We start from the raw sequence: 20,065 nt of genomic DNA, 5'->3' as shown, positions 1-20,065 counted from the left end.
AAAGCAGACCGCAAAGAGGCCCCGCTGCTCCCGGGGCATAACCCTTGTGCCTGGGCCTCTGTTGCCACTGAAGAGGGTTGGGGGGCAACACCTCCCTTCCCTGCTTCAGCCAACAGCTCAGCAGCCTTGCGGCACTTGAGGGGAAACCACACGGTACGCTCTCCTCTCTGTCCACCAAGGAGGCAGGCTCCTTTGCAAGGAAGAGAAGGGCCAGAGCTGGACCAGGAGGCGCAGCCAGGGAGACCAAGAATCCTTTTAAAAAATCTTTATGGCATACTTGAAAATGAAGAGCAAAAGCTGCCCCTCGGCCTGCGCTGCTGCAGGGGGCAGACAGCCTGGTTGGAGGGGCCCTGTGGGGAGGCCCCCTCTGCCCCCTCCCTGCTCGTGGCCGGAGTGCTGCGGGACTCTCTCCCTCCCTAGCAGTGCCCCACGTGTGGGCGACAGGCCCGTTGAGAGGCCAACGCCTTGCTGTGACCTTCAGATAATAGGCCCAGTTCCTGCCCAGGGGTGAGGGCATTTACTTATACCCTACTTTTCTCCCTGTCCCCCAAAGCAGTTGCCATTGGTTTCCTCTCCCATTTTACCCTCACAACAATCCTGTGAGGTAGGCTAGGCAGAGGCATCACCCAACAAGCTTCCACAGCAAAGCAGAGATTTGGACGGTTGGCACCCTTTTCATCTTGGCAAAGGCAAGAAACAGGCTTGGGGTGGGGATGGGGGTGGTCCTAAGCCCAAGGCCCATCTGTATTCTGAAGTGCAGCGGTCACACTGGCTGGAAAAAGCCCGGGCAGTCTCCCACCCTTCTGCTAAACCTGTCCTCTTGGCCTACGGATCAGGGGTGTCAAGCAGACGGCCTGGAACTGGCCCATCCAGGGCTCTTATTCAGCCCACAAGCAACCGGTGTGATGCAGGGAAGGGCGGGAGGCCGCTTGGTGGTGGGGGGTGAGCCAGGCACACACGGTGTGGGGGGGTCGAAGCTGTCAAGCAATAGGGCGGGATCGTGAGGCTGAGATTAAAAGAAGAGGGGGGGGGGGGGGGGGGGTGGCGGCAGCAAAGGCGGAGAAAGAGGCGGCATGATGATTTCTCCCTCCCACCCCTGGAGATGCATGAGGGATAAGAATTGGCTGTGGGGAGAGCCAGGTTCGTTTTGTGGCCCAGTCCTCAGAACACCTCTGCTCCGGGTGCCTGCAGAAATGGAGTCCTCATCAGCTGCAGGGAGTGGTCTCCAGGTGCTGCCCTTTGGAGCGCCAGCCCAACATGAGGCAAGCATCGTCGCCCTGCTGAGGCGGCCTGTTTCTTCCTGGCAGGAGAAGTCAGACACGGAGCCCTCCCCCCCCTTCTGTCTCGTAGAAAGAGTCAGAGGTGCTACGCCCAGAGCCAGTACACCCCGCGGGGCACCAGGCCAACCCTTCGGGGACCATTTCTTGGGGCTCCCGTGGGGCTGATGCACTCATCAGGAGGGAAGCTTGTGCACTCATCCCATCACCCACCCACCGCCTGTGGCCAAGCCGTAGCCCCTTTAGGCAAGAGGCTCATTTCCTGCCTGGCCAATGGCAGGCTGCAATGTGGGCATTTCTGCGTCAAGCTGCAGAGACCCATCCAGTGGGAACCAAGGTAGGAGGGGCTACTTTTGTGTCACCAGAGACCACGAGTAACCTTTACCAGGGAGTGCAGCACTGCGTCTCCCCTGGCAGCCCAGTTCCTTCAAGCTCATCTTGGGAGACCCAACCCCGTCCGGGTGCAGGCACACAAGTGGCGCTCTGAGATGGGGGGGGAGGGGAATCTGCCAAACCAAGAGGAGGCCAAGACGTAAAAGCCGGCGGCTGGGCGGCTGTGGATCCTGCCCTGCAAAGAGGAGGGGGGGGGTCCCTTCCCTCCAGGAACAGCCTCTTGGGCTATCTAGTCAGCAAGGGCAGAGGGGGCGACTGGGCTTCCGCCTGCTGTCAGGCCCCACGAGTGCCACTGGAGGCGGCCTCTGGAAGAAGTGTGTGTCTTAAAAACACTTAAGCGCGCGTCTTGCCTCTTGGCAGCTTACAACAACAATTGGAGCACCCTCCGCTACAACCAAAGGTAAAATAACAAGCCCCAAACTCCCCCCTCTCCCCCCCCCCAAGAGATGCCTGCCCAATCCAAGCCCCCTCAGAGTGCCTGGAACAACAGCACCGCCTGAAGACCTCCAAGGAGGTGCCGCCCTGAAGGAAAAGGCCCAGGCTCCGGCCGATACCAGACAGGCCACCCTAAGTGGTGGGACAGCCACAGCTGACACCCGGGAGGAGAGGGTCCCTCCAGGTACGTGGGTCCCAGGTCATGAAGGGCTTCACCGGGCACCCGGAATTGAACTCAGAAACTGACTGGCAGCCACTGAAGTGGTTTCAAAAGGGGCAACCTATATTCCCGGAGGCCAGTCCCTGACAGCAGCTGGGCTGCTGCGCTCCAGACGAGTCCCAGTTTCCGGGCTGTCCTGAAGGGCGGCAGCCACCTGTGCTGGGAAGCCACGCCCCCACCCCACCCCTGCTCTGTAACACCCATGATGCCAGCCGCTGGCAGACAACATGTCCAGGGAAGGGAGTTTGCTGCCGCCTTGGTGAATTCTCCGTCTACTTGTCGTCTGCCAGAGGGAGGTCCATGTCCTTCCCAACAGGAGCACTGGCCCCAGGGGTGGACGTGGCCCAGCCTCACGTCCAGAGCCAGCTTGGTGTAGTGGTTAAAGTGCAGGTGGACTCTAATCTGGGAAAACCGGGTTTGATTCCCCACTCCTCCTCCACTAGTATCTGCTGGATGACCTTGGGCAAGCCATGGTCCTGTCAGAGCTGTTCTTGAAAAAAAGAGCAGTTTCTGTCAAGAGCTCTCTCAGCCCCACCCACCTCACAGGGTGTCTGTCTGTTGTGGGGAGGGGAAGGGAAAGGAGTTTGTAAGCTGCTCTGAGACTCCTTTGGGTAGTGAAGGGCCATGGGGTATAAGTGCAGTCTCCTTCTCACACCATTCCTTCCGGAAAGCTACGGCAGCATACATGGGCCTCCCCTCCTCATTGTATCCCAGTGAGGCCAAGGGTGACGGGGAGAGTGGGCACTTGGACCTGTGTCTTCCCAGGCCTCATCTAACATCTGCCTGCCAGTGGGTGGAGAGGCGGTCCCGGCAGTGGCACAGGCGCACTCCCCAAGGAAGGAAAGGGCTGGTGGTTCCCCCATGCCCAGAAGACCGCCTGAGGAGCCCCCACCGCTGGCCGCCGGGCACGCCTACCTTCATTCCAAGCATCGGACAGATGTTTCTTAACAGAATCTGCTCCCCCAATCATGAGAACTTCGGCCCAGCGTTCCAGAAAGTCCCGCAGTTCGTTGGACACCAGAAGTACCTTCAGCTTATGGAACAGGTTCTCTCGGGGGTGCCTAGAAAAACCCAGGGGGGCTCCACTGATGTTAAGTGGTTTGGGGCACCAACCTCTAACACCCTGCTTCGTCCCATCTTCCACAAGCAAAATGTCTCTGAAGTCCAAATCGACTTCCTCCTTTGCAGCAAGAAGCTCAGCCACGGCACTCACCACTCCAGCAGCCTCTGCTCCAGCAGGCTGTACCCAGCTGGCAACAGGTAATCGCGGTAGTTCTGCAGCTGGTTGGCATGGCAACTGTCATGGACCCAGAGGTGAGAGACACACGGTATCCCTCCTGCGAGGCACAGGAAGTACTTCTGGGTGCGGCAGTGCTGGTCTGCAATCAGGAAACACTGGTGGGCTGCGCGGCACTGCAGAAGCGGAGAGAGAGCGTGAGCACGCGGCGTGCCAGGCGGGCTTCAGGCAAAGACTCACAAGCCCAGGACAGGGCTACAGCATCCCGCCACTGCGAGTCAGCAACCAGAGCGGCACATGTCACCGCCAGCACAAAGCGGTGAGCAGCTGCCAGATGCAGTCCCCAGGTCCTCTTTCCCACTGCAAACCAGGGCTGCCAGAGCGTCAGCGAGGAGTGGAGGACGAAGAGTGAGGCTGAGGGAGGGTCAGGCAGTTCCCAAAAAAGCCCTTACGAGATCCAGCGCCACCCCCCTGTCCCAGAGGCTTCTACACCCCCCCCCGGCCTGGCGCCTCAGGCACAAGTGGCAACCCTTTACGGCTCCTGTGCAACGGAAGCATCGGGAGCAGCAGCCGGCAACTATTCCTCTCATACTTCATGGTACATGCAGTTTTTCTTGCAAAAAATGGATTTAATAATAATTTTAAATTCCATAAACATGCCAACCAGTACAATTCTATATGCCTGTTCCGACTAAGAATGATGCATGTTGTGTTAAGGCAGCAAACGTAGTTTAAACAGGAAAAATATTGTCTACATTTCCCCCCAAATTTCAATCTTCTCCCCGCGGCTTCAACAAGTCTGAAAACTTTACATCACTTTGCACTTTTGCGGGTGAGTGCCATGCAGCACACCACCCGATACACACGTCACCTTCCTCCCAGGTCAGACGGCTCCACATCATCCACTCTGGCCCACCTCACCCTCCCGCCCCGCCCCCCAAGCAGAGCCTGGAGTTTCTGACCTGGCTTTCATTGAAATCCTCCAGAATGAAACCACCTCCAGACTGCAGCTGAAGCTCAATGTACTGCTTGTTGAAAGGAGCTGCCTCCGAGAATTCTGGAAGAGAGCCCAGAGTGAGCGGAAGTGCTGTGTCCTCACCAGGACGTCCCCGACACAGGACTGCCACTTTCTGTGCAGTGCCTCACCCCCCCACCCCCGCCTCCAAAAGAGGGGTACAAAACAATCCCAACCAGTAAGACCTCGTGCAGAAGGACAAACGCAGATCTCCACCCACGGGACTCCTGAGCCAGCAGCCAGCAGAGCAGGAGCCACCACCCCACCCCCCACCCCCCGGAGACTGGGCACGAAGGGCTCCACACCGTAGCGTAAGCTTGGAGCCTGCAGTGGCTTCCCTTCTCAGGTCACCCTGGCCGGTAGAGTGATTTGTTATTCATTTGCTTCATTCAGACACCCCCACGGGAGCCCAAAGTTGCTGACATTGCTGTGCGCGACTGGCCCAAGGTCACCCAGCAGACAGTTCCGTGGGAGGGTGGGGATTCGAACCTGGGACTCCCAGGTCCCAGTCCAGCACCCTAGCAACTACACCACCCCTGGGTTCCTGCTGGCCAAGAGGCTGCAGTGGCAAAAGAATCACAACTGACAGAGCTGACCCGTCGAGGTCTCCACTCCATACCGAGTCACCGCCTCTGCCTGCTGTCCCTCTAGGCACAGGAACTGCTGCAGGCGGTCCCTTTCATGCATATTGTGCGGTTCCTGGCTGCAGAAGCGAAGGGGAGGCGAGGCTCCCCAATCGGTCTCCCCTTCCCCAGCCAGTGTTCCCCTCTCTGGGTAGGCTGGAGGTGTGTGTGTGGGGGGGGGGGGGGCCGAAAAAAAACACAACTCAAATAGAAAGAAACCAACTCTAAATGCATTCTCAAAGCCCCCCCCCTCCCCCCGGCTGGTTTGGAAAAGGTATTTGTCTCTTTAAATCCCTTCGCCAAGCCAGCTGGCTGGTGTGGGGGGGGGCCCTGGGAGGACCCATTAAAGTTTCTTTCTTTCCCCCTCTCCCCCCCCCCCCCCCCATGTATTTGCTTTCTTTCTCTCTCTCATCCCTCAACATCTAAAGTTAAATGTATTCTCCAAGCCCCACCACACCAGACAGCTGGCTTGGCGAACACAAATTTAAACTAAAGTTGCTTTCATTCCACCTCTCCCTTCCTCCCCTCCCTCCTTCTATTTGCTTTCTTTTCACCTTTCTCTCTCTCTCTCTCCCCCTTCCTCCCTCCCTCCCCCTCATCTATTTGCTCTGTTTGCTTTTCTTCCTTCTTTCCACCTTTCTTTTTCATTCCTCCCCCTCCTTCCCTATCTATTTGCTTTCTTTGTTTGTTCTCTTTCTCCTTTCCTCCCTCCCCCATCTGCTTTCTTTCTTTCCTTCCTTCTTTCCACCTCTTTCATTCTTTCTACCCTTTTTCCTTCCCTCCTTCCTCCCCCTCCTTCCCCATCTATTTGCTTTCCTTGTTTTTTCTTTTTTTTCTCCCTCCCTCCCCCTCTATTTGCTTTCTCTGTTTCTTTCTGTCTCTCTTAGACAACTAAATATCATTAGCAAACAAATAAATATCATTATCAACATCTGTTTTTACCCCTATTGTTCTTATTTTGGCAGTCGCATTTAATGCTAATAAATAGCAAATTTGCATATTTTCCAATAAAGACGTGTAATATTTGTTCATATCTTGCGGCTCTTCCTTTACGCCAGTTTGGCCACCCCTGCTCTCGGACCTTCTCTGTGGGCTTTCTCCCGGACCCCTCACTGCAGCACCGTTCTTCTCTTCCTCTCCTCATTTTCTGCTGAATTCCTCCAGTTTTGCTGTTGCTGACCAGCTTCCTCGGCATGCTCCTCTCTGCTACCAACACATGGCCGCCTCCACACCCAGCGAGAGACACTCCTCCTGGCCTCAGGGGCGCCTGGCTTCCTCCACCCTGCGGTTCCTCTTTTCTCCGGGCATTGCAGCCTTCCTCTCAGCTCGCCCTCCCAGGCTTTGCTCCAAAACCTCTTTCCAGCCCCTCCTCCTCGCTGGGAATTTTAAACCCCACTTAAGTTTTCCTTCCCCTGCCAATGATGCTGCACCCCAAGAAACCACCCAAGAGCTCAAGCTACTGTTCTCTGCAAGCACAACGGACACACCGAGCCAGATCGGACCACAGGCCTGGCAGTCACACATGCACAGTGCCCCTGAGCGCAGGGCTCTCACCTTCTTCCTCCTCACTGCTCACGGCAGACTTTTGGTGGCTGGAGAGTTTATCACTGGGATTTGCCATTGTGAGGAGAAACGCGTACCCCAGAAAGAGGGTCTTGTTGTGGGGCAAAGGCCCCCATCGCGGATCAAGGTCCAAGAGATCTCCGGAGTCTTTACTGCTGGGCAGAGCCGTCACCTCCCCTGTGAAGAAAGAAAGTGCCCCATAACTGTAGTCATGCTCTGGGGGGGGGGGGGCGGAGATGAAGGGGAACACTTCTCCACTCCCTCAGATGGGCTACCCAAAGCTCACGAGGACGCCACAATAAATCCCTCGGACTGCAGACTGGACATCACTGTGACTCCCCAGCACCACTGGCAAAGGGCAGCGCCCAGCCAAGCCCAGCCCAGCCCCAGTGGAAGCCGTGCCCGAGGCCCACGCATGGTGCAAGAGAGGCGCCCGAGGCCCCAGAAGCGTACCTGGCCTGGTGGTGGCCGACCGCCGCCCTCGCTTGGCGGGGGACCTCCCCTCCTCCTCCTCCTCCTCCTCCTCAGAGGCCATCAGCTTCCTCTTGCCAGACAGCAGCCTGTGGGGGGCCTGGGGGCTCCCGGGGGGGCCCTTGCGCGTCGGTGTCGTGCTGCCGCCCGAGGAGCGGGCCGGGCCCAGGTTGTTGCGCCTCCTCCGCTTCCCCTCCACCAAGTTATCTAGGGCCACAAGGTCAGACAGAACAGCCGCCTCAGCCCGGAGCCACACGGTCTTTCCCGGGCCTGTCCCCTGGCCACGGACTCACAGCGCCAGGCCGGCAGCACAAGCCCTTGCAGGAGACTCCCTTCTGGGCAACACAGGGTCATCCCAGATGAGCCGAGGCCGGGCAGGCAGAGACAGCCAGCGAGAGCGGCAGCTGCCCTCTCCCTGCTCCTCACCGAGACTGATGTCGGCCGCCTTGGTCAGGGGCGTGCTGGGCTCGTAGGGGCCAAGTCCAAACTGCTCCCGGAGCCGGCCCGCTTGTTCCAAGGACAGAATGACGGCCGCCCGCTTGTACCACTTCCTCTGACCGTCTTTCTCCACGCAGTAGAGCAGCTGTCCGGCTTCCTTGCGGTGCCCCTTCACTATTCCTGCAGCAAAGGCGACAAAAGATCACCCCTGACCAGGGGGGGGCCCTCCGGCTGCTCCCTCTCCAGCCGCCCCTCCCACCCACCCCCCTCTACGAGACCCCCATTACCTGCACTGAAGTACTCATCCTCCGAGAGGGCGGTCACCTCCGTCTCCAGTGGGAGGGGGTCACACAACAAGATGTCTCTGCCCAGAACGTCGCATTCATAGCCGTCGTCAAAGAGCAGCTTGTACTTGGCACCTCCCACATCCTGTGTGATGGTCCCAGAATAGAAGTAGCCATTTGAAGACCACTTGGCCACCACCCGGAGGCCCACGAAGCTGTTTCCAGACGAGGAGAGCCCCGCGGAGTCAGAGGCGGCCAGCCCTTCCTGCAAGGGGATTTCCGGGGAATCGCTGCGGCGCAGAGAGGCATCAGCCGGCTCCGGCCCCTCCACGGGGCCACCTGGGATGTGACCACTGAGCTTCTCTTTCGGCAAGGCTGTTCTCGAGAGATCTTCCAGTGCTGGCAGACCACTCCTGCAGAGCCAAGGAGAACGATAATGCATTTATTACGCAAAACACACATGCACGTGCACACACCCAAGCTTACTTTCAAAATGTAACTGGTGGAACAAACGGGTTCTGGGGCTTTAAGGTTCCGTGTTCGGCTGTTTTGGCCCACAGAAGCGACTAGAAGCACAAGGGGGCACGCTTGTTTAGCGTGTCTGAAGGGCCACGGGGGCCTCTTGCTGTGGCCACATGGGCTAGTTAACGTGGGGCCATTCTGAGGACCAAGAGCGAAGAGTCCACCTCCTCCAGGTACCCACCAAATGTTCTTAAGTGAGTAAGCAAATGATGTTACTTCCTTACTTGCAGAGCCAAGGAGAAAAACCGCTCAGCGGCCTCCCCCGAAGAAGGCGGGCACAGCCCCAACGCTTCCCCGCCCACCCACTTCCATGGCCACCACCCCCTGGTAAGAGACCTCGCTCCCGATGACCGCGAGGCAGGCCGGCCACGTCTCCCTCGGCCACGGGGGGTCAGAGGCTCTCTCCCAACCGGCTGGTTGCCACGCCCTTCCTCCTCGCAGGCTGCCCCTTCGTCAGGCCGGGGGGGGCAACAGGGCAGGCCACCCCCTTTCTTCGGGCTGGGGAGAGAAAAGCCGCTGAGGGGAGCTTGCCAGCGCCACGGCTCGCCTCCCCGCCGACCTTCACAGGGTCTCCGTCCCATGTAACTCTGGACAAGAACCCAGCCATCATGAAGATCGAACGACAGAGGAAAGAAAGAGGCAGCTCCCGACACGGGCTGTCCCTGAAACCATCCCTGCACAACGGCACGCCACTGGGGCAGCCACCGCCAGGTTCCGTTCTCCATCTGAGAGGGCTCGACTGAACGGCCGGAAACACCCCGTGCTCCCGAGATTAGGAAGCCTGCCCTTCCTGCGCCACGCTGGGGCTTTGCGCCTCTGGTTGGTCTTGTGGGTTTCTGCGACCCGTCAGGCAGACTAGTTTGCAGCCGTTCATTGGATCCCGCAACCTTCGCCCTGCAGACAGTGTGTGTTGCATTGCGTGCTCAAGCTTCCCACTGGCTTTCTAACTCATCCATTTTTAACTGCCCCCCACAGAAGACTTTTAGCTTACGAAAAGCAGGAATCACATTTTTAAACAAAAACAAATTCTGAGGTTAATATAGTTGAGTTATATACACCTCTTCTGTGTTCCCTACATGACTCTGTCTCCCCTCACGCAAATTCGCCAAAACGTCATCAAGGAACACCGAATGATCTCTCCTGCAAAAGTCTTCTAGAAATGACCTGAAAAAGTAGGCCACACCCGGCCAGGGGGCTCTCTGCCACCTTCCCCCGCCCACCCAGCAGCTCCAGGCGCACCTCAGCTTCTTGGCCCCGGGCCAGGCCGTGCCGCCAGACTCCGCCCCTCTGCCTGCTCCTGCTCTGAGAAGCCCCACTTTGCGGCCAGAGTGCGCGGCGCTCGGCATCACTGACAAGCCACTGCTTCCCCCACTGGACGAGCGCTGGAGGCCGGAGGCTTTGGAGGAAAAGGAGCTGATGTCTCCGAGGTCTCCAGAGGTGAGCGAAGAGCCCCCCGCCCGGGAGGGAGAGGTGTCCACTTCGCACTCCTGGCACTCCACCGTGGGTTCTTCGGTCTCCTGGGAGGAAAGAAGGGTCGCGTTGAAGGAAGAGGTGTGAGCCACGACATAAGGGAGAGAAAAAGCACATCTACACACACGCGTGAGTCACGGCAACGTATTTGCGTCCAGATGGAACTATTTGGTGTACTTAATGCAAGCACAGCACAGAGAGCACCCTCTGCATTTTTCGCAATCAAGTAACCGGGCAACACAGTTTGGAAGCGCATTTTCCTTGGATGTGCGGCTGTAGTGGAAGCTGCCATCAGTTTTCCTTTTCCCAAACAACTGTGTTTCTCAAAAAATGATCATATACACAAAGCTTTGGCGGATCACATCAGTTTCATTTGGAAAGGCTGCTCTTCTGCTAATTTATGGGGAGGAAGGAGGCTCGGGGAAGAAGAAGAAACCAAAGGGAAGCATCAGCTATCTGCTACAGATCAACTTCCTTCTCAGAACAATAAATCCATTCAAAACTTGGAGGAGTGGCTGAGAATGGTGCACATAAGAACCCACCACATCAATGTGTCCTGTGACACCACCAGTCCTCCCCAGAAGCAGCAAGGATGGACAGGATTGGGTTCACACACTGACACTTGTTAAAAAAAACAACTATTTATGAAGCAGGAAGCATTTTTCATTAACATTTGGTAAACAGGCACACTCCAACTGGACTGTGTGTCAGGAACTGGGAAGAATATGCACATGACCCTTATTCTGTGATCCCTCCTTTGGTTATTGACCATTGCCCATGTTCAGTTCACCAGTGACTGGTCATCACCTACGAAGCCCTCCGGGGCCTTGGGCCCTCTTGCCTGCAGGACGGGCTCTCCAGCCGTGCCTCCCCCATGTGAGCTTTGCTCACCCCGGAAAGGCCTTCTGAAGGTATCACTACACAAACAGGTAAACTCAGAAACTGCCCAGTCCCCTGCCTCCTCTGTGGTGGCCCCCACCTTGTGGAACACAGCCCGCACGAGGAGGTCTGGAAGGCCCCTACACTGCTATCATTTTGCACCACAGAAATCTTCAGGAGGACACTTTTATAAGAGAGCAAATTGGGAGGGGGCATGAAACTAAGCGGGGGAGAGGGAATCCCATCCTTTTTGTCCTCTCCCTTGCTGGAGATAAAAAAATAGGGCCAAGGCCAATGGTGCAAAACGAGGGGGAAACACAGTTTATTACTTAGTTAAAATTCCCAAAACGTTCCCTGTGCATTTCGCCAACAGGCTTCATCAGGGGAATCTGCAATACATACTACACCACTGCATTTACATAAATAAGGGTATTGTTAAAATTATATAAATAAGATATTATATTAAAGGTCAAAATCCAGGTCATAAAATATCAATCACGTACAAAACGGCTAGGGCTTATTCTGCCCTTGAGGCTCCATGAGGAAAAGAAACCCCCTGTAAAGAAGAAGAGAGAGAAGATAAAGCTGTCCGGCACCCAACAGGTTTTGACTCAAAATCAGAAGAGTCCTTTTTCTGTGCCTAAGTGAATGTTACAAACCTGTTCGTCTTGCAGTAATTATACAAAAGGCATATAAGGTCAGTAGCAAGTTGTCACTGGGAGGATTTTACTATATGTCGGTGGCCGGCTGATGCCCAGAAGCCGAGATGCCCTTCTAAAGACAAATGTAACCCTTTAGGCTTCAGTGTCTGGAGTCTAATAATCCAATCGGCTTCTTTTTTCAGCAGCCGCCTTTCATTTAATTAATTTTTGCACAGCCCAAAAAATAAAATCAGAGGGACCGTGGTTATTTTCAATAAAGGGCTTAGAAGACATTATGTAGCACCTGAGTGCTCAACGGTGGCATCAGAGGCATATATAGAAAACATGCTTATCTACAAAATTATTCAACAGAAGTTGGTAACTTTGAAAACCTCTTCCTTAAACATTGGCCGCCTCATATTGAAAAACATGTACATAAGCAGACCTTGGATGTTATGATTTATGCTGCACGAACAGCGATTGCTACTTGGAAAAATCCAAATCCTCCCACATTGGGACTCTGGTATCAAAAGTTGTGGGACCAATTCCTTATGGACTCTGTTACCAACAAACTCAATAGACTAACCCAAAAACCCATAGAAAAACCTGTAATGGAAAAATGGGATCCTATATTGGAATTCTTAGCAACAGAAGATTTCTTACCCTCCTCTTGGCAGCAATTTAGGAATTGGATGTGAACCCTCTCCTGACATTGGCAGCAAAAATAAAACCGATTCGCTAGATGTACATATATTGGATATTTATCAAACAATGGAAGTTAGTTATCACCCACATAAAATTTTTATGATCTTTGTACTAATTCTTTGATTTCAGAGTGGAAAGTATATTCTTCTATTTTTGAAACAATTAATTGTACTTTTTCTGACTTTTGATGTTACCTACTTTGATATAAGCTTAAGATTGCCATTATTTTGAACTTTTATGTATCCTACTTTAAATAAATTATTATTTAAAAAAATAAATAAATAAAAAATAAAGGGCTTAGCCAATCTCAAGGGCAGAATAAGCCCTAACGGTTTTGTATGTGATTGATATTTTACAACCTGGCTTTTGACCTTCAATATATTATCTTACTTATTTGTATAATTGTAACTATACCATTATTTATGTACACTCAGTGGTGTAATTGTATTGTATATTATATATTACAGATTCCCCTGACAAAGCCTGTTGGCGAAATGCGTAGGGAATTTTGGGGGAATTTTATCTGAGTAAAAAAATATATTTTCACCTGATTTTGCACCATCAGCCTTGGCCTTATTTTTTATCTCCGACGACTGGTGTGGCCCTCTTATTTCCCCTTCTGTCCCTCCCTTGCTGGGCCACCCACTCGCCAGCCCACCTGGCTGCCTGCCAATGTTCCCGCTAAGCTGTGGAGTCTCATGAGCAAAAATGCTACTTTGTGAGCTGCTGGCATTAAAGTTGTGAGCCAGCCCATTTGGCTCCTGCATAAATTAGTTTGCTCTGGTGCCCTCCTTCCTGAGCTAAGACGAAAATGTGTGAGCCGGAGGCTAAAAAACTGTGAGCTGGCTCACACTAACGCAGCTGAGAGGGAACACTGCCAGTGCCTGCACTGATGCAGCCAGCAGCTGGGTGGCTCTCCCAGGGGGCAAGGGGACAGCTCCCTCCCCCGCCTCTGCTCAGAGGTGGCCAGGCAGCTTTCTGAAAAGGCCAGCTGCACAAGACGATTTTTCACCCAGGGACAATTCCCCGCCGTGAACGGAGAAGCAGGTCTGCAACGGGGTGTCTATGCCAGTCAATCCTCCATTCTTCCCTCCATACCCCTCACATCCGCCATCCCCCCCTTCCAGAAAGATCAGGGTAAACCAGATTCCTGAAACATCAGAGAAAACAGTGGGCAGCTGGGTGAGGAGAAAAGGTGGAGGGACGTTCCATGGCTGCTCTGAAAAGTGGCCAACATGTCACAAAACCTGGCCGATACGATGGGGGGGGAGGCCCCCTGCCTGAGGCCTCCTACCTCGACCACTTTGCGCTCAACTTCCACCCCATCCTTGTAGTAGACGTCTGTGATCACCCGTGTGACAACTGTACGCACTTCACGGATGGTTCGGATGTGGCGCCGCAAGACTTTTCCCGGAGGCAAGGGGGGCAAATCCAATTCTTCACTCTAGCAAGGAGAAAAAAGTGCCCAGATCAGTCAGACGTTTCTCCTTGGCCCACAATTCTACACAAGTATTAAAGCAATATATACTGAACAGTGGGTAAAAATAATAGTTAATGGAGATATGATCCAGAACATTAAAATACAAAAAGGTACAAGATAAGGATGTTCATTATCTCCATTGCTATTCATATTTACACTAGAAACATTAAATGATTTAGTCAGAGAGGCAATACAAAGATAAAAGGATTAAAGGTAAAATAAGAAGAATGTAAATTACAAGCCTTTGCAGATGATTTGGTCTTTATATTAGAAGACCCAATTACCTCTATACCTTGTCTTATAGAGACAATTCAAGAATATGGACAAGTGGCAGGATTAGAAATTAATTATAAAAAAACAAATATACTAACAAAAAATTGTACACAGGATCAAAAGGATCAAATACAAAGAAACTATGATGGAAATAGTTAAAAAGTGAAATATTTAGGTATAATAATATCTAATAGAAATAATACATTGATAGAAGACAATTATGCAAAGTTACTGAATGACATCAAAAAAGATTTGCAAAAATGGAAAGAATTAAATCTATCATTTATGGGGAAAATAGCAACGTTAAAAATGAATATTCTTCCGATTCCTCTTCCTAGCATAAAATATACCAACTCTAAGAAATTCAAAGACTTAGACAAAATATGCAAGCAATTTGTATGGCAAAATAGGACGGCACAAATAAAATGGAAAATACTACAAGAAAAAAAAGAAAGAGGAGGATTTGGAATAGCAAATTGGAACTTATATTACAAGGCTGTGGCAATGGGATGGATAAAAGAATGGTTGGTACTAGAAAAAAAAAGACTGCTAAACCTAGAAGGACGTGACTTGGTTATGGGATGGCACGCATATATTTGGTATGGAAAAGAAAAAATCCATACCAACTTCCAGCAACATACCATAAGAGGTGCTTTACTAAAGCTCTGGAAAGAAATAAAAGACCGTTTCTATGAAAAATTCCTAAATGGGTGTCACCGCTAGAGGTTTAATAAAACCAACACTACTTACAAAAGACAAAATAGAAAGCTACAAGACATTACTAGATAATAATAACGTATTGAAAATGCAAGACCTACAACTGCAAAATAGAAAATTAAACTGGTGGGAAAACACGCAGCTAAATACGAGATATGATAAAGATTAAAAAATAGGATTTCAAGACACGAAGACCGACCTAGATAAAATTTGGTTGTCCTCAAGTGACAAAATGATCCAGAAAAATTATCATTTTCTCCTCGAAGTTTACTTGCAAGATGAACTAGTGAAGACTTCAATGATTGCTTGGATGCAAGACCTAGGTCACAACATAGACCTAGAAGCTTGGTCCAAAATATGAAAATCTATAAAATTCATGAGAACAATACTGTATAAAGAAAATCTGTATAAAATGTTTTATAGGTGGCACTGGTCACCGGACAAAATAGCGAAATGTTATGTAAATGTGTCAAAAAATTGTTGGAAATGTAAGCACAATGTAGGAAACTTTAACCACATGTGGTAGAGGTGCAATATAACTCAAGAATATTGGCGTAAAGTACATAAAACGATATTAGAAATATTGGATACAGATATACCATACATACCAAAAGCTATTTTGTTAAATATGCTACCTGCTAATATTACAAAAAATGATCAATATGTAATAACATATATCTGCTCGTATTGCATTCGCAAAATATTGGAAATCAGAAAAAAATCCCATCAATGCAAGAAATAACATATAGATTGTTGGAGATAGCTGAAATGGATAAAATAACGATAATACTACAAGGAAAAGATGAAAAGATATATAGGGAATTATGGAATAGAATTTATATATGGTTGGAGAATAAATAATGTTGTAGACTCAAAATATTGTAAATAAGTTACTGTATGAGATACAGCTGTTTGTGATGATGTGAAAAATTATAAAAACTTAGGAAACAAAACCTTGGCCCGGCGGGACTCACATTGGGACTGAGGGGGAAAACACCCATGCTTCTCTAATCACTGCTCAACAGTGTCCCAGCGGTCCAGACTAAGGGAATCCAGGCCAAGGGGCCGTTCCCAGTGGGAAGCAGGTTCTTTGACCAAAACACAGGCCGAGGCTACAGACACCTCCCTCCTCCCCAGAACCCGCAGCCACCTCAGCTGTAAGCATGAACTATGCTTGGTTAGAGAAACAACCCTCCACTCCAGTACTGCAGACCTTGAGACAAAGACTCCGCCTACTGGGCGGGTCCTGAAACTAAGTCAGGCAAACTTACAGAACCCTCCAGGTGCCGCCTGCGAAGAACCTTCCCTTTGTTCTGCAGGAGAAACTTTCCTAACCAGGCAAGTCAGGATGCTGGCAAGGCATGGAGGAGGAGGAGGAGGGCTGTGTGGAGACGCTTCAAGGCGCAAAGGGAACCCTTCTCCAGCCCTAGAGAACTATCTACGTAGGTGCCTGTGTCCCAGAGGACCGCTACCAGGGATGTCCCGTGCAGGAATCACCTGTACTGATGATGAGAGGAAAGGGAAGGGACCCTCACCCAATGACAGATCCAGTATGCAGCCCTTCTGCGCATTCGGGCAGATGCCTCGATTCTGGACGGACTGGAGCTACTGCAAAACCTCTGTGCTGCCTGCCAACCGCAGTGAGACGCACCCACCAGGACACCACAGAGAAGGCCTTCTAGGTGAGAGCTGATAATCTGCTGCTGGGGGGAGGTTCCTCCAAAGAGGCTGATGACCAGACCTCAGTAACTGCAACTCATCAGGGTCTGCAACTAAACCTCCCGCCAGGCAGCCAGAGTCACAGCCGGGTGGGGTCTGAGTGGAGGCCATGGAAGCGGCCAGGTGGACGAGGTCCACACCTTGGCCCACAAGGCCAATGAGGAGCTCCCAGGATGACTGGTGTGCCTGGCTCGGTTTCTTCCAGGATTCCTGCTGGACGTAGGTGTTAATGCATCCAGAGCAGGCCTAGCAGCCAATCCAGTTCCGTCACAGTTGCCAACTGTCACCTACAAGGGAAAACGCAGCAGAGAACCTGAGGCCCTTGTGGCTTTGTAGGAGAGGTAAAGAAGTCTACAGATGGAAAGTCAACCCCCATTCTGGGATTAAGGGCTCATCCTGCTGGGGACGAGTCGGGGCAGCGGAGCCCGTCCTCTCTGGAGCAGAGAGTGCCGGTGGCATGAAGGGATGCGAGGTGCGCCATGTTTTGTCTGGGAGCAGCTGAAGAGGATCCTGGGCTTCCGCTTTGGGGGAGAAGCGACCAGGAGTTGCTGCTGCTGTTGATGGGACATGGGTCATTCTCCCGTCTGTCCCTGCCGGGATGCCTCTTCTCTGGACAGGCATGGGCAGAAGGCTCTGTTCCAGCCGGCAGATGATGCGGGAGGCCTTGAGAGCCACCTGCCACCCCTGCGCCGTGCCGCCTGACCAACGGGCTCCCCAGGCTGGCTGGCTGGCGTCTGTGGTGCAGAGATAAAGAGCTGGCTAATTGAGAGGAGCTCTCCCACCCACAGAAAGGGAAGCCTGGCCGGAGGGGTGTTTGTGGGCGCTCTCCTCCGGGAAGGGCAGGAGGAGCCATCCCAGAGGCTGCCAGTCCCTCCCAGGGGAGGGCATCTGTGGCCCCTGTGATGACGAGGCCTCGTTGACACGCCCGGGTCGTCTGGATCCACCACGGTTTCAGAGGGGGCCGCGTCTTCTTCACAGCTGCTAGCGGCTCAGCGGTGCCATCTGGCCGGGAGAAATGTATTCCGGCCGGATCCACATCATATAGGACCAGACCAGAGAACCACAGAGAAGGAACGGGGACGACGTCTGCTTGTCTGGACATGGCTTTTCCCGGGCGTGGAGAGGCACGAGTGGTGGGAAGGCCAAGAGAGACTCAGTGGCCAGGTCAGGGTCAGGGGCACCTGCGCCTTCCCAAGGGAACACAGGAGCAGAGCCTTGTGATTTGCCAGGGGGGCAGCCTGTTCTAGGACATGGGGAGCCCACCTATCTCTGGATTGCTCGGAAGACCCTGGGACTGAGCACACATCATGCGCCAGGTCTGATCTGAGGCCGAGACATTCCACCTTGGAACAGTGGATGCACCTGACAGATAGAGAGACGGGATAAGAGGGCTCAGCCCAGGACAGAAGTGCAATTCCTTCCTTTTAAGGTGCCAGGAGGGGGCCTCCCCCACCCCCGCCCCGGCAGCTGGTATGCACTGTGATGGACCTGTTGCCCGTCCTGACTAGTACGTGGCCATTCCGCAGGTCAGAGGCGAAGGGGTACCCCCCGCACCCCGTTGCAGACAGTTGATGCGGATGACGACGTGCTGAGCGCCCCCACTGCCCCTGTGCCACCCCACTCTCCCCACCCAGTCCAGCTGGCCTCCACGGTCAGGAGGAGGCAAGGTGGCAGGTAAAGGGTGGGTGGGCCGGCCGGCCGGCCACGTGAGACCACAGCCACCAGCAGGCGACGCACCGCCCCTGTCCAGGGGGGGGGAGACACTCTCTGGCCACGGAGTTCAGGCCTCTGCCTCTCTGCAGCCCTGCATGAGACTTGGCTGACTTCCACGGGCACAAGGTGTGGCTAGCCGGGATCAGACCGCCACTTCGGCGTTTGGCCGCCCCGTCGTTGATCAGATGTCTCTCAGATGCCAAGCAGGACACGCACTTCCTTGGAAAGGCTGAGAAAGATGTGTGGCTGCATCACACACTCCGTACGCTCTCTAACGGAAGGCTGAGTTCAGACTCCACTCCCCCGGTCTCACTTTCAGAGGCTCAGCCAGCTCGCTCCCACATTGAGCCATCTCTGAAGATGTTTCGCCCTCAAAAGACATCTCGGTCCTTTCCAGCCATACAGTTGCTTCCCTGAACAGGACAAGAGATCTCAGCGCACACGCACACACCCCTGCTGTGCAGGCGTTGTCAATGACACTGGCTACCAGTACAGGCTTCTCATGGAAACTTGGCACAACACCTCTAAAGCAAGCCTCGACTTCCTCGTGGTTGATGCCTTTTTTCCTGGTCCTACTGAGACCACGTGCCCTGGGGCAAACGATTCGTGGTACCCGGGCATCTCCTCTGAATTGAATCAACTGATCTTCCTCAGAGAGATCAGGGACTGCCACAACCAGGAGGGAATTTGTACCTGGCAGTGGCAACCAGTACTCCCTCTAAGCTGCGGAGTCTTGTGAGCAGAAATTCTACTTTCTGAGCTACTGGCATTAAAGTTGTGAGCAAGCAATTGGGCTCCTGCATAAATTAGTTTCCTTTGGAGCCATCCTTTCTGAGCTATGATAAAAATGTGTGAGCTGGAGGCTAAAAAACTGTGAGCTGCCTCACACTAACTCAACTTAGAGGGAGCACTGCCTGGCAACACTTAGCCATGATGAGTACCTGTACGGTGAAACTAAAGAAGGTGGGCAAGGAACCTAGACCGTGGGAGGAAGTCAATGGCTACTCTCTCTAGGCCAGCAAGAAGCACCGTGTGTATGCGGTCAATACGTGGGCACAAATCTCACTACGGTGAGAGAGACAGATCAACAAACATATCCAAGGCCAATCTTGGAATGTTCAGGCAAAGGTGATGACATGGAAGACCTTCACCCAAGACCCCAAAGACCTGCTGACAGTCTGACTAGACGATGCTCACCTTGATGGACTGATAACCTTGGGACAGTGGTCTGTAGAAACCAGATGGTCAGATATCCTGCTCAAACCAACCTCCTCTGCATATCTGGAGACCCCCAACCTGTTGCTGACTGAAGAACAGACACCACTCAAGCCAGGATAGCCTGGCAGTTCTAAAATCTTTGTTTAAACTGAGCTCCCGGCACACCCTGCTCTGGAGGTGGGTGCAGGATCAAAAGTGGAGAAAGCTCCCCCTGTCCTGGAGGCCTGACGACATTTCCGCTCCTGCTACCACAAGTGGCCAAGAGAAGCAACCCAGTCCTCAGCAGAAGGGGAACTGTGTACTACAACAGCTTCAGAAGGTGGGGCTTTTAGACGTATGGAAAACGCAATTATGCAAGAGGCACAATTATGAATGACTCAGTGACTTTATATTGTAATATCCTGAGATATCAGACTTCAGGACCACCCAGCTGAAGTACCTGGCAGTCGGCTCCAAGCGAACAAACAAAAAGGAGGAACCAGTACCTCTCCTTCACTTCTCAGACCCACCACCAGGCTCCCACCCGTGACGTTTAGAGGAGGAGGAGGAGGAGATACATCAGTCATCAAAGTGAGCCACGAGGGAGCCCCCTGTTCCCTCAGAGACACGACCTCTCCACTTACCAAACCCACCTTTGGCTTCAGAAGTTCCCATCTGGCCGTTCCCCAGCAGGGGTCAAAAGGGGTTTTTTAGCTATCCCCTGGGTCCGTCCCCCCCCCCCCCCCCCCCCCCCCCCCCCCGCCAGCGGCGGGGGGGGGCCCCCCCCCCCCCC

At 53.0% G+C, this 20,065-nt stretch overlaps 1 protein-coding gene across 1 annotated transcript in view; it reads right to left on the bottom strand.

Moving 5' to 3' along the window:
- The window catches only part of TP53BP1 (tumor protein p53 binding protein 1), a 55,640-nt gene that overhangs the window by 339 nt on the left and 35,236 nt on the right, over positions 1-20,065 (bottom strand). The window contains exons 14-23 of the mRNA XM_015410396.1: positions 13,468-13,617; positions 9,718-9,995; positions 8,815-8,976; positions 7,960-8,369; positions 7,661-7,852; positions 7,217-7,441; positions 6,755-6,940; positions 4,525-4,619; positions 3,539-3,738; positions 3,241-3,386 (exon numbers count right to left, since the gene is read on the bottom strand). Coding sequence (XP_015265882.1) covers positions 3,241-3,386; positions 3,539-3,738; positions 4,525-4,619; positions 6,755-6,940; positions 7,217-7,441; positions 7,661-7,852; positions 7,960-8,369; positions 8,815-8,976; positions 9,718-9,995; positions 13,468-13,617 — 2,044 coding nt within the window. The remainder of the gene's footprint in view (positions 1-3,240; positions 3,387-3,538; positions 3,739-4,524; positions 4,620-6,754; positions 6,941-7,216; positions 7,442-7,660; positions 7,853-7,959; positions 8,370-8,814; positions 8,977-9,717; positions 9,996-13,467; positions 13,618-20,065) is intronic.

The sequence above is a fragment of the Gekko japonicus genome, unplaced genomic scaffold (genome assembly GCF_001447785.1).
Source record: "Gekko japonicus isolate JY-2015 unplaced genomic scaffold, Gekko_japonicus_V1.1 scaffold1830, whole genome shotgun sequence".
Taxonomy (NCBI): domain Eukaryota; kingdom Metazoa; phylum Chordata; class Lepidosauria; order Squamata; family Gekkonidae; genus Gekko; species Gekko japonicus.
The sequence above is the reverse complement of the archived record's forward strand: the minus strand, read 5'-3'. Positions and strand labels throughout refer to the sequence as shown.